We start from the raw sequence: 13,873 nt of genomic DNA on the forward strand, positions 1-13,873 counted from the left end.
TTTAATTTCAACTTCGCAACAAATGCCATCATAAAGATTATGAACAAGAAGAACAATGTGGGGATAGGCAACAAGCGACAAGCAACACATTTTCCATCAAATCTGGCTCAATGTTATCGTTTGCACTCGTCTCGGGAAGCTGACAGTCTTCGTTTTTCAATCTATGTATAACTGCGGTTGAAAGACGGCTGTCTCCAGTTATTGAACTCAAAAAATACTGGTACAGGATGGAAAATGCCGTGAACAAACCCGAGAATATAGTTTGACGTCCACTCAGGGTCCGACGAAGCATTCGAATCCACTGGCGTCGAAGTGTTGATTTCTTGGACGAAAGAAATGTATGAAAAGTTACGCCATTCATCTCAGGATATTTCGCTATTTTTTTTTTCTTTTTAAACGAACTCGAGGAATAGCCTGGGGCATTACAATACCAGTTAATCATTTTGACCAATTCTTGCAAAACGTTTGTAAGAAAAATAAGACTTCGGCAACAGTAACTACTAGTATATTGCTTGCAGCAGACACCGCTCAAATTTCAACCCCACCACGAACGTTGAACGGGCTGTCATCCGGGTACTTTGGGAACGCCCTCTATCGAATTTCGTGAGAAAACTAGTAACTCGGAAATTAGGAATTCCTGTGTATGTTGCATAAAAATAATTACACACTAGTATGCTGTTATGTACTCTATCACTCTCAATATTATAGTAAACTCATAGTAGTTGTCAACGAAGGGTGAAAATGTAAGGAAGATAAAACCGAATACACTGCATAGTGAATACTATTTTGAATGAAAGTAAACTTGTACTGCGTGCATGATTCGAACCAGTACTCGTGTCCGGCGCGGCATAAATGAATGGCAGCGAGCGCAGCAAAGGGCGCAACCATTGTCGTTTCACAAATTATGCACGCGAGACAGCTCATTCATAATAAAACATCTTCAGAATGTTGTTCAATGATAAGGCAATCGTTTTCTGGCAATGGACTGAAAATAGTTTTACTTCTGAATTGTGTTTCGAATCATTTTGATCAGCATGACATGAATCGTGCGTGGCGCCATTTAATTACTCCCGTTCAACTCGCGCGTGAACTAATACCTCACTTTCTGCAATTCAGGCGCTTCGATGTTCTTTGCTTACGTCAGTTTTATTTTTAGTGGGTCAATAAACTACTCTGATGTGCTTGCTCGCCGGGAGATAAAGAGGGGTACACTTCGCCCTGGAGGATATCGTTGTTTATTACAACTTTATTACGCCACAGTTCAATTGCACACATTTTGATAGAATCACTTTGAACATTAAAAAATAGTTGGATGATGTGTACAAATGTACATGAGTAAGAATGCTATACAACTGTCATTTTAATAATACTGAGGTCCACATCTCTCTGTAAATGTGCCGCAACTGAACAGTGGTGTCAATGGTGTGTGGAGCGCCAACTATAGTCGTAGATTCGATTTTTTTTTCAGTTCAAGTTATCGACTAGCAATGGAAAATAAGAATAATTATGTGTAATTATGTTTTTTCAACGATGTTCAGCCGATCTGTCACTAGAATAACGTATGTAACTATATATACATCCGAGGTGTATATACAGTCAGTAAAACATCGCACACATTGAAACTCATTGAAATAGATTACATCCGGGTACGATAATTGTTGCAGACCACCACCAAACTCGATAAAAATGATTGTTTCATTGAACGTAGAATAGCGCCAACACCGGCAAGTTAACGGAATTGGGGTCATTTTTTGACGCCGCCGTTCAAAACGATGTTCATCGGCTGCTTCCCCTCGTCACGCTGGTATCATCACTTCTGGACATCGATAAACCAATCTATTTGCGACTTCATTTTCCTCAATATTCCCAACATTATATCTGCGTAGACGAGATTTTCGTCTTGATTCGTTCTCTTCTTGGTTCATATAACGTCTTATGTATAGATACATACACATAACGCCACATACTTCACTAAGGCCGAATGACGCCGTGACGAGTACAAACGAATACCCGTAATAATAGGTGTACCGGTGACCGTTAGAAGTTGGTTGGTCGCTGAGGGCGTCGTTTATACTACTGATGTATATGATAATTCCAACGAACAAAGAGAGACCTGTAAATATAATGTGAGACTCGTGAATAAAATCACTTTCCGCAACTGATTTTCATCGTCCATGACTTTTTTTTGAAAATTAGTCCGCTCCGATACAAAATTTTAACTGTATTTCCTTATTTGGGTTAACTATCTTCGATCACCGAAATGCATTATGGGAAAATGAAGCAAATTTAATATGAAATTTGCAAGTTTCCCGGAAGTAACGTGACTGGTGCAGAAATACGCCTGCTTTGTCATGGCAGAAAATACAACTATGTCGGTTTGCTGATACTCAATTGACCCTGAAGCACAATATCACGCGCCCCGGGGTGGTGGGGGGTTATTGATACATAGCTGGGTAGCGAGGGAGGTGTGAGCATATTTATACCTGGATAGTGGCAAAATCAAGACCCATATTTATACCAAAGTACCATTACTGCCATCACTGTTTATTCCAAATAAAACAGTTACTGCATTTGCTCTATTGGAAGAGCATCTTCAATAGAAGCACATGTACGCCAACAGTTGCATTGTATATTGATTTATTAAAAGATATATATGAAGCTGAGGCCGGGATCTGAGGTGGAGATATTCGCTCATATACGGACCCATAAGTATACCAAATCCGAAACATATTTCCGATATTTATACCTATTTTGACCAGAAACAAGACCTAAAATTCAAAAAACGAGACCCATTTCAGGGGCACGTCCCCATTAGGCAAGTTCTATGTATTGTCCCCCCCCCCTCCGGATCACGCGTGCACGTTTACGTTACACTCCATGTCCGGTGTGCGCGCTAATGCGAACCGGCGTATCTTCGACTTCCGGGAAAGTGGTCTATAGGTACTAAACGTTAGAATTTATATATTTTACGTTCAAATGCGTAAGGTGGCGCTCTTCTTGAAATTTTACTTTTTCGTGTCTTCAATACCCTAATTTGTTATGGCTGTATTAGAATGTTAATCTTGGTTGTCCAATATTCTCATTAATAGTGATTTTAGTCACGTGATTTGTGACGAGTTTGTCGAGATAATATTATTTTCTCATCCATGAGAAATAGAACATATACATTTTCTACACTGCCGGAACTGCATTTATGAATTTTGTGTAATTTATGAGAAAACTTCAGTGCTAAGAAATTTCATGATTTGTTGCCATGCCAACTGATTTTATTATTTCTCGTAGTGGTTACTGTAATTCTTGAGAACTTTAAGTGTTCTAAATTTAATACAAAGTGGAATGCAAAACCAGACATACAATATATACTAGTATTCTGGTCACACAACAAATTGTGCCATTACATTTAAAGATGACATGTTTTAACAAATGTTTTTTATTGTACTTTTATTTATTTTATTTTATTTATTTTTTGTATTGTCGTGGCATACTTTTTGTTAGTCTGCAAAAAATGCCCGGGGTGGGGTGGGGGTACTCCAAGTCAGACCTGGTCCCCATACTGAAGTATGGCTTTTCAAAAAAGCCTCTAAACACGTACTTATTTTTGTGAAATTATACCCCATTTCAAGTGCAGAAACTTAAAATAGATACCCTATATAAATATTAAAATCATACTGTTTCCAAGTTGAGGTAACATTAATTCATAAGTTTCCCTTTTTCACACATTATTACTATATTCTAAGTTACATCCAGTTTAAACACGTACATGCGTACACGCGTCAAATAACACCCCTTTTACGCGTTCTTTTACTTCAGCTTGCTTACCATATTTTATTCAGAGGGACCCCCCCCCCCCCCCGGAAAAAAATGCAATATATATTTCGCTCAGCTGCACAATCTCGGTAGTTTGTGGAGACAAAAATACTTTTCAAGTCAAGATCATATAAATGTTGCTATGGCGACCAGACAATCTGATTTTCTGCCTAGCATATAGTAGCATCTTTATAAATAAGAAAAGTCATACCTATAGAAACTGACAATTCAGAAAACAAATTCAGCAAAAGTCACGTTAAAACTCAGAATACATGTACATGTATATCTTTTGCCAATACATACCGGAAGTGACGAACACAATACCGGCCACGAAAACCAGGTGTTTCTGTTCCGGTCTCTTTTGGGATGCAACGCCCAATGCAGTACCCACTATCATTAACAGCAGACTAACGCAGGGGAATGCAGCAGATGAACGAATTAAGCCTGTCGAATAAATAATAAACAGGTAATTAATTATATCGTTATGCCACATTTACCTTTGTAATACCTATTCAAATAATACGAGTTGAAAGGTCATTACCCAAAACGTTATTTTGAATAGGTACTAACACTAACAACTGTCCTTCTTTACGCGTAGGGGGGAGAATGCATAAAGCCACAGCATCGGTTTAATTTAGGTTTGCCTAATGTATTACGCTTATTCTCGTTTTCTCGTCGTGAAATCAGAATACTAAATATCGATAATTTATTTCTGTATAATAATGATATATTCTTACGTGCAACGGCTGTTGTTGTATCGGATGTAATCTCAGGATTTGGTGTAAAATATTCAATGATTCTACAATCACCAACATTCTCACCTGCAATAACACGTTCGAAGAATATACGTCACAAGATATTATTTTCGTTTTTTTCAAAATAAAAATAGTGAGGACAACTTTCGTTTCTGGCACTCAAATTTAGAATTATTATTTCAAAATGAAGGGGTAAAACTGCTCATATTAAATGTGACCGTCGCTTCTTGTAACTAGCAGTTGGAATACTAGTAAACTGTCGGTTCTCCACATGGTGCCAGTAATGTAAGCGCCCTCAACGACTAAAACAAATGTGCAGTATGGTGATGGTTCTAGCCAGCACTGTGTAACTGCTAATCTGTACTGGCTCGGAAGGTGATTGGCTAGTTTGAATTTGCATAACAATACGAGCCAGTGCAGATCAGCAGGGGCCTGTGTAATATGAAACGAATGTTGGACGTCAGAAAGGATTCTTAAAACAACATACCTCTCGTGTAGTTTAACATTCTGAATCAAATTACGACAGTCTTTATTGATGTATTTAAGTGAGCAGTGTTTAAAAATATTACAAAGCATAACAAGCATGAAAAAGAATTGAGTTTGAATAATAAATCGCTTTCTCGTAAAACACATGCTAACTATTTGTTTTGCATAAAGTTGCGAAAGAAAATATTCATGATTACAAATAAGATAAACATTAAGATATAACAAGTAATTGTACAGTGACCAAGAATCCCCACACGGCATATATGTATTTTAAGTATTTATTTATTTTTTATGAATTCTTCGGATATGTTGGCAACCCTCTGTAACCTAAAGGATATGAACTCGTCATTACACAGCTTACTGGACACAAAGTCATTTTCTATAGTATTTGCGTAGTTCATTATGTTTCTTGCCATTTCAATTGCCATTTCAAGACTGTCCAATAAACTAAACCAAAATAATTGTGAACACACCCCACCCTATCTTAGTTCAAGTCTGATATGTTTTAATATTCATTAGAGTGGATGATACCTTGGCTACCGTAACTTGGCATAATGTGATTAGTATTACATACTTAACAGATGTGCCTGAGTGAAACATGCATAAAAACTACTCAAAATAAAAGATGAAATGGGATCTTGAGAGAAGTAGATGTTTATGAAAGGAGCGTGGGTCTCGGATTAATTACCCGTTTTTGTTACCATGAGCGAATTTCGTTCTGTATAATTCAATTTCCACGACTCGTCCTCCCTCTTCACAAAAAAACGATCTTGTTGGACGAACATAGAAAAGGTTATCTGTCTGTATTATATATATATATATATATATATATATATATATATATATATATATATATATATATATATATATATATATATATATATATATATATATATATATATATATATATATATATATATATATATATATATATATATATATATATATATAAATATATATATATATATATATATATACACTATGTATGTGGTATGGAAACACAGCGAAACATGTAACGTTGTTCTACAGAGAGTTAATGGAAATGCAAAAACGTGTCTGCTTTTCAACTCGGTTTATAATTAGCATTGGCCTCGAGTAATATTATTTTCAGGGAACACGGGTAGATATTTGGAAACAAAAATGACGAGATGTGGTAAGGGTGATAGAACATGTCAGATGCGTAATAAGAAGGTTGTTTTGTCGGTCATCGTTGAGGCACATGCACGAGTTAAAATCAACGCTCATTACAGGATGAATTTCATTGAGCACACAGTTGTAAATTCCATTGCAAACAAATCCCATCCTTTTAGTTTATTTTTAGATATGCAAATTAGTAACGCTGCTAAAGTGAAGCTATATGCAAGACTGACTACAACGCACCTCAGACTTGTATTACTAGTCTGAAAACGCACTAAAGTTGGTAAGTAGTAACAAGCTTTTATTGGGGTGAATCATGTGTGTATAAGTAAAATATAGCGAACCATGGTTCTCAATCATTTCAGGCATGTGAATAATTACTAAAGAAGACGAAAACTAAATCGTATAAAGCATATAATGTATTATAGTGACCCATTCAATCATTACACTCGATGTCCACAGCGTACCAATTGCGATATGTAAATTTATTGTATAGGTTATCAGTTCATTGGCTACTCGTTACAAGCAACATGTTTAAATACAGGGAATGATAATCTTGGACATATGGAAATGCCTCTAAGAGAGTAAACTGTAAGTCTAGCAAACACTTGCAAGATTTTCAATAAAACACACTTAAACTGAAAACTCATCTTTATTTATTTTTATTATAAAACATCTGTATTTTTAGTGTTTTGGCATTTTTAGTATTTAAGTAATATTAAGCATATTATAAACACTTTTATAAATATTAATATATCCCATGATGGGATAGTCATGACATCACCTCATTCAGAATTTTCCCGAAAACTATTTGATTTGAAGCACTCAGAAAATAAAAACATCTACAATATTTCAACTTTAAATGCCGGACTGTAAACGTAAAAAGTGTAAATGCATAGATACATCTGTGTCCACGAGATAACTAAATTCCGTTCTTTCGAACTGTTTAATTTTGAAGCACTTGAGAAAACAAACATGCAAGTAATATTCCAACCTTATAACACTCGATGCAGTCTACGGTACGCATCTATAATATCAAGAATGCTTATTATTTAGTATTTTCGATAATAAACAGTTTTATATATAATCCTATGATTTTGCACATAAGTTCAGTGACAGATAAAATTCAACACACACTGAGTTGTTATCAATGCTCAAGATAATAAACTGGACGGCGAAGCGCTGGACAGGCGTTGATTTTCTAATTATTTTTTTTTTCATAGCTCTTATTCTATTGATGGAGCCTCAATGTTGAATTTCATTCAATGTGGTGATAACCACTCACCTGTCCCTCTAAGTCTATAATAATAGTATACATAACTATTTCACTATTATTTGAAAATGTCATGAATACAGTACACTATTAACACTAATATTGAACAATAATTTAGGTTGTTACTTGATTTGTGTTCACGATGTTGCATGTTCAAGTTACTGGTAACTTGTGTCGTGCGCATGCTCATTCAACGATGGGGGTTATACTACCGGGAGCACTTGAACAGGTGGCATGTTCGTCAAAAAAGTAACAATAACTTGAACTAAATGCATTTTAAATATTTTGAGGAAAGACAGAAACCTAAATTTATTCTAAATATTTGTTCACAGATTGAAGAGGAAATTAAATGCTTGATAAGATTGTTGGTTTTCCTCGTTTACTTTGCCAAAATAACTCTGGTTAGGTCAATAAACATACCACACTTTCCCACTTTAGAGGTGGTAAAAACAACCAAACCTAACCAAATGGAAATGTGTAGTACATAGACACAAATATATTAATAAATATCTGAAATAAATAATGTTTTTATTTTCAAGTGTCCATGATCATACTGGTATTGTTTCTGCAGCTTCACGAACAGTTTGTATTTTAGTAACCACTTCTTCAGCTGTACATCATTCGAGGACTTAATTAGTTTAAAAAACACACATAAATATTTGCTGTGATAAATGGTTGCTGTGTGTAAAGTGCTTGATTACACTTTACGTAATTCTACAGTCCATAAACACTGCAGTGTTTTCAAAGCGGGGACAAGCTTATAAGCACGTTAAATGTTTTACCCCCAAAACATTAAAAATGTTTTATTTTAAAACAGAAATGTTGTAATATAAAACATTTGCGATTTTAAGGAAAACACTTTATGTGTTTAATCATAAAACACTTTAAGTGGGACAAAAGTGTGTCAAATTTTAAAACCGTTGAGTTAACAGTGTAGTTTCATCTACAGGGTTTCTCTACTGCTATAATGTTTAACGTAATTATGATTACCATTCATGGTACGTGAAGGTACTGCTACTATGTGTATTACATGTTACTACGTGGTTATATTGGTAATACAAGTGCCTTTGTAATCACGGTTATGACTAACTGCAGGGGTGTGTAACGATATAGATAATATTACCAGTCTGCTAATACGACCACACGTTGCAGTCGTATAGTTCAGGTTCGTCTACAATAAATTACCACATGCCCATATCTAAATATAAACGACGCTTTTACTGGTAAGCACAATTTGAGCACAGTCACGTGATATTTTATTAACTTAGTAGTATGAAGATTGCAGCGCTAAAATTATCTCATTCGGTTTACTATTCTGTGAGTTTATTTTGTGTTAAAGCAAACCACGTGTACTCTGTTTCTCACATTTTCTACTGCTACTATTGCTGAAACTCATTGTTTCAACTTTCCAGCCACGTTTCCTTCATGAACGCCACCAGCATAAATTACACTTTTATCACCATGTTTTAATAATAATCTTACAAAGATAAAGAAGTGAGATCCATCGTAAAATCCCGTTTCTTGTGCCCTCCCATAAAAAGACTAAACTAATAAGAAACAAATTAGTAAACGCAAAAGTTTCCGTTTCATGCAATTATACATAATTATCAAGAGAACTTGGTTTTATTTGTTTAAATATCCATATATTTTGTACTTATGGTGTTTTGGCTCGTCTTTCTTATCACAATACATTTTGTAAATGGGACAGCCATTATGTTAGCATGGGAATTATGTTAGCATGGGAATTAAGACTGACATCATTGAACCTTTGGGACAGCTATAGTCATACGCGTGAGAGTTAGGAAACACGTGCGTGTCAAACACAATGTTCTAATAACATCAGTATTTAAAAATAGCATGCGGTTCCAGGTGTGTTTATCAGACAATAAACAGTTTTACAGAAGTCTCGTGGTCAAAGTCACTTGCCATTTATTGATGGACAACATAACCCTTGCATTCTGACTGCTTTCACAACATTGGAACATTATCTAAAAGTACAATTTATGCCCACACTTCACGTACACAGGTTGTACTGATAAAAAAAGCTTTTAGCATCAAATTTAAATTCTAAATGGTTGCCACATAATTGCTTCATCTCCATTTTAAAACTAATTCTAAAAGCCACACTAGAATCCAATGTAGTTAGAAAGGAAATCACCTTTTTAACTACATCGACGCCGTATTTGATTATTTGGTTTATAACAGAACATAATGACACGTGTTTTGCAGACTGCCGAGATATTTCAAAATAACTACTATCAAAGCTAAAGGCGCCATCACATGTCATGTCGTGGTTTCAAAACTACCATTTCTAATGCTTAAAATAAAGGTGATGAGGTTAAAATTAATTACATTACATTTGAGTTTAACGTTGCACTGTTATCATTGTTACAGATTAAAATGTTTTGAAATTAAACTGCTGAATTGTTTTATATCTTGATTGGGACGTGGTAACGCAGCGCTATATTATTATTTGAGTAGAACAAATCATTCGAGATACGTGTTTTATGCCACTTTCTATAAAATAGTTGTAAATCGTTTACATGCAATAATTTAAGAAGATACCCAGGTCCAAGGTCATTTATTTTCAAACTTAAATTTCATAATAAGGATGGCATTTGACTATACACATGTTATATGTATTTAGTTAGCTCTAATTGTAAATCATGTAAATTTGTTTCTCTATATCTGTGAACATATTCTGATTTGTCTTGAAAATGTTGCAGACTTTCTGTTGTTATGACTTTGCTCGTGGTATGAAATCATAATGAAACTCCTTATTTTCCACAATTACACTTGCTTGAAAACATCTTGATCATATTATTATTTCAATGCAATGAAAATGAACCTATCGCAATGGGTGCTTAGTGTGACAATGTAATGAACTTTTGGTATTCACTTAAAAACACAGGGTTCACTGTTTACTGAGTAAACATGGTGGAACATCCTTCTAATATTGTCATTGATATTATAACATTACAGTTACAGTTGATTCTAGCAATTACATATTCATATATAATCCCACGATATTTTATTATAGATTGACGTCAGTGGACACGTATGATCACCGTATCAATCTGAGCTTAACCTCGAACGACAAAATATGTGCATTTTTTATCAGACCTTATATGAAAACACTAGAATTGAATTGAATACTGACGCAAAGTCATGTTTTTATTCGTTTTCATTTACATTCAGATTGGCGTTATCGTATAGCTACATAAAATCCTACTTATACTCGAATTAGTACGGTCCGCTTCTAATAATCCAGTCCGTATGAATGTCAAGTGTGGATCTATTTTATGGCAGACTGAGTACTAGTAGTACCCGCCGTGCAATATTCACTAGATAACATTTTCTGTATCTCTATTATATATGATAATGTAAAAATAAAACATATATGCAATACTCGTCACTAAAATTAATTATCACTTGGTGTCCGTTTAACTAACAACGGTGCTTTAATAGACGAAAATAGCGGCCAAGGTCCCGTTGAAAGCGAGAGAGTCACGTGACTTGTGTTTTGCCCGGCAAATAGTGTTCTATTCTCTCCACCACCTCGTACATTGTTCCAAACACCATATATATCAGACACCATGACGTCAGAGAATGAAGAACACTTTTCGAAGAAAAAAAAATATTTTTTCTCAACGAGATCTCGGCGGTCAACTGCTTGTATAAGATATTTTCAGTCTCCAAATAACGTAACTGCCCATGCGTAGTCAGTCACAGTGTTTGGTAATAACTGAATGTTGACAATTGCAGTTTTATGTCAAAACGAACTTAAGTAACGGATGTAACGTATTATACATAAATACGAATAACGTTTATTGTCGGTATTTACTCGGTGTATTATTTTGCATTGTGTTAGAATTATAGTACACTGGAAATTGACATAACGTCGCTAGTCAAGTACACGTGTCATTATCACAGAGCAATAAGAGTAATCTTACATGTCAATGTTTATATTACGATAAAAATGTTCAACAGTATTTAACAAGTCTGGTTTTAATGCCAGTAATTGTAATTTGACGATCTAATGTGACATTTTAAATCATGGATTAAAATAATAGGTTTAGATTATCCGTTGTCTAAGCTGTAGGAGATCTTCATTTATTATTACTTGTATAGAATATTGAGCTGTTTTATGGTTTTAGATTTCTTTCAAAATTATGGGAGTATCAGGTCTATTGCTACTGTCTGGTATATATTGGTGTGGATGGAGGCGTTATTGTCAGTGGATATTGATCAGAATTAACATACAAGGGAAGCATAACAGGTGGAATGAATGGAAGGCTGGGAATATGGTTCAGATAGCATAGGCATCAAACTATGACGATTAAAGCTCTTACCTGACAACGGACACAGCCTCCATAGACCAGAATGCATAGTGACTTCCACGACCATCGTCGTACCATTGAAGGTACTATATTCAGAGCGTTCCACGGAATAAAGCCAATGACTCGTTGCCACACCAGTGCTCAATAAACACAAACATGCTACATAGCCAGCAGTGGTCGAGATTACTAACATACGTTCACTACAACTAGGCATGGCGGCGAATTTAACACAGTCACACAATTATACACGATATTAAGAGTTAACAATCGCGCTGATTAGACGTCTTCAGGCCACTGCGCCGTGAAGCTTGGTGACGAATACACGTTCTTCATAAGGAATGAATTTGAAGTGGTCACTGTATAAACAATGTGCATGTATTATCGTGTGGGTCTGATTAAATCCCTAGGTGTATTCAGACAAACTGTGGATGCAAGGATCCAGTGTTGTCATGAACTCCTATTAGGATAATCCAATTACCATTTCGACATTTGAGCTATGCAATGCTATTAAGTAGAAGAGTCCAAATCAAGTGAGACTCCCCTGAGATAATCAAATGATTGATATTAGTAGCAAATATAGTAAAGCCGACACTGTTATCGTGATCTCCAATGTTAGAATATATTCATAGAATCCATATATTTCAAATAAAAATGCATGTGATTCAATTACACATATTGCCGGTGTGTTTCTACTGCAATCGAATGACATGTATCCAGATTTAAGACGACTGAGGTGAAGAAGTCGTTTTTACATTATGCCTTACAATGAACGGATTAAATATATAGATGCTATGCTTCATGAAGTCGCCAATAACAGACCAGGGACCAACTGTACAGTACAACACAATTAATTAGTAGTGAATACAGCTGGGAATGTCCATGCGATGAAATACTAGTACGTTAACACAAGGGAATGATATTAATTCGACTTGCAAATTTCAAAAAGTTCGTCTCGTACATATCTTGCAATATTATAGCTGCATTGGACATTGACTCCACTTAAATCTGAGAATTGTACGCGTTGATACTTAAACGCGTGGGCCATTAACCATCTCTGGTAAAACCCCATTGAGTCAATTAATTAAAATATGTGTATAATATATACCTAAAATTATTGAGAGTTCTAATGATAACAAAAAATGTTTATACTACCGTAGATGTAACCTGCAACCTACAATGCATGAAGTCTGAGATGATCCGTATCCCTTTGGCATCAGTGCCTCGTCAAATAAATTTAATGCTATGTATCTATTATTTCTGCATTCCATTGCTAACTCTCCTGGGAACCTGTTTTCCACTGATGACGTCACTTTTCGATGACGTCGTCAGCATCGTCTGGCAGATGATGGGCTCGTAAGTACCTCGTACTTGTACACGCTTCAGTGGCGCCGATCTCAATCAAATAAATGTATACGAGATGTATAGCGTAAATAGTATTTTTGTAAATTACGTTACATGTTGCGTTACCTTGAATGTCCAGTCATTTAATATTGTCATATGGAATGAGGTCTGACACAGTTACAACAAATTATAAGATGAGTCATAATTAGTAGCATTCATTGTTCTTAATATTAAAACAAATGAGAGATATGCGAGATTTATTTTTAATTTTTGACAAATTGTTAACAATTAACACGTCTACTACTCGGGTTCTTCAACTTCGAATAAAATAGTAATGACACGTGCCAACGTAGTAAGTAGAAATTAAAAAAATACTTTTGATACAACTATACACTTTCAACGCATTCATTTCTTTATTATTAAACTCTCGGACATTATTATCATTCGATGTCGATGAGGGCGCACGCAGATAAGAATGGTTTAGGATTATATCTTCCACTGCGTTCCACTGGCAAGTTAATACTTTCGGAAATTCATAATTGTATTAGTGTCTCTGAATAATACGCTCCAAAACACAAGTTCTCTTATCGGTGAGTTAGCATACGTTATCTACCTTTCTTGTACGACTTTTATTAATATTTGAATGACGTGAATCATAACATAACTTTATATCTCTCACAATACGATTAAGAAATCGTCCTATCAACTCGTATCGTTATTATTACTATATTTTG

At 35.1% G+C, this 13,873-nt stretch overlaps 1 protein-coding gene across 1 annotated transcript; it reads right to left on the reverse strand.

The window, feature by feature from the left end:
- Positions 1-1,221: 1,221 nt before the first annotated feature.
- On the reverse strand, positions 1,222-12,012 carry LOC102801323 (voltage-dependent calcium channel gamma-5 subunit-like). The gene is made up of 4 exons (XM_006816050.3): positions 11,811-12,012; positions 4,545-4,628; positions 4,111-4,251; positions 1,222-2,113 (listed from the first exon to the last, which is right to left on the reverse strand). The coding sequence occupies exons 1-4, from the start codon at positions 12,010-12,012 to the stop codon at positions 1,797-1,799; spliced, it is 744 nt and encodes a 247-aa protein (XP_006816113.1). The 3' UTR covers positions 1,222-1,796.
- Positions 12,013-13,873: the final 1,861 nt, after the last annotated feature.

This window comes from Saccoglossus kowalevskii, chromosome 8, assembly GCF_978046115.1.
Source record: "Saccoglossus kowalevskii chromosome 8, keSacKowa6.1, whole genome shotgun sequence".
NCBI lineage: Eukaryota > Metazoa > Hemichordata > Enteropneusta > Harrimaniidae > Saccoglossus > Saccoglossus kowalevskii.

Excerpts from the sequence above, each read along its gene's own strand:
- LOC102801323 (XM_006816050.3), bottom strand. The coding sequence starts at position 12,012 with ATGCCTAGTTGTAGTGAACGTATGTTAGTAATCTCGACCACTGCTGGC. Across the intron at positions 4,629-11,810 it reads GAGGCTGTGTCCGTTGTCAG|GTGAGAATGTTGGTGATTGT; the intron begins GTAAGAGCTTTA and ends GTGTTATTGCAG. Across the intron at positions 2,114-4,110 it reads TATTGTGTTCGTCACTTCCG|GTCTCTCTTTGTTCGTTGGA; the intron begins GTATGTATTGGC and ends TTATATTTACAG.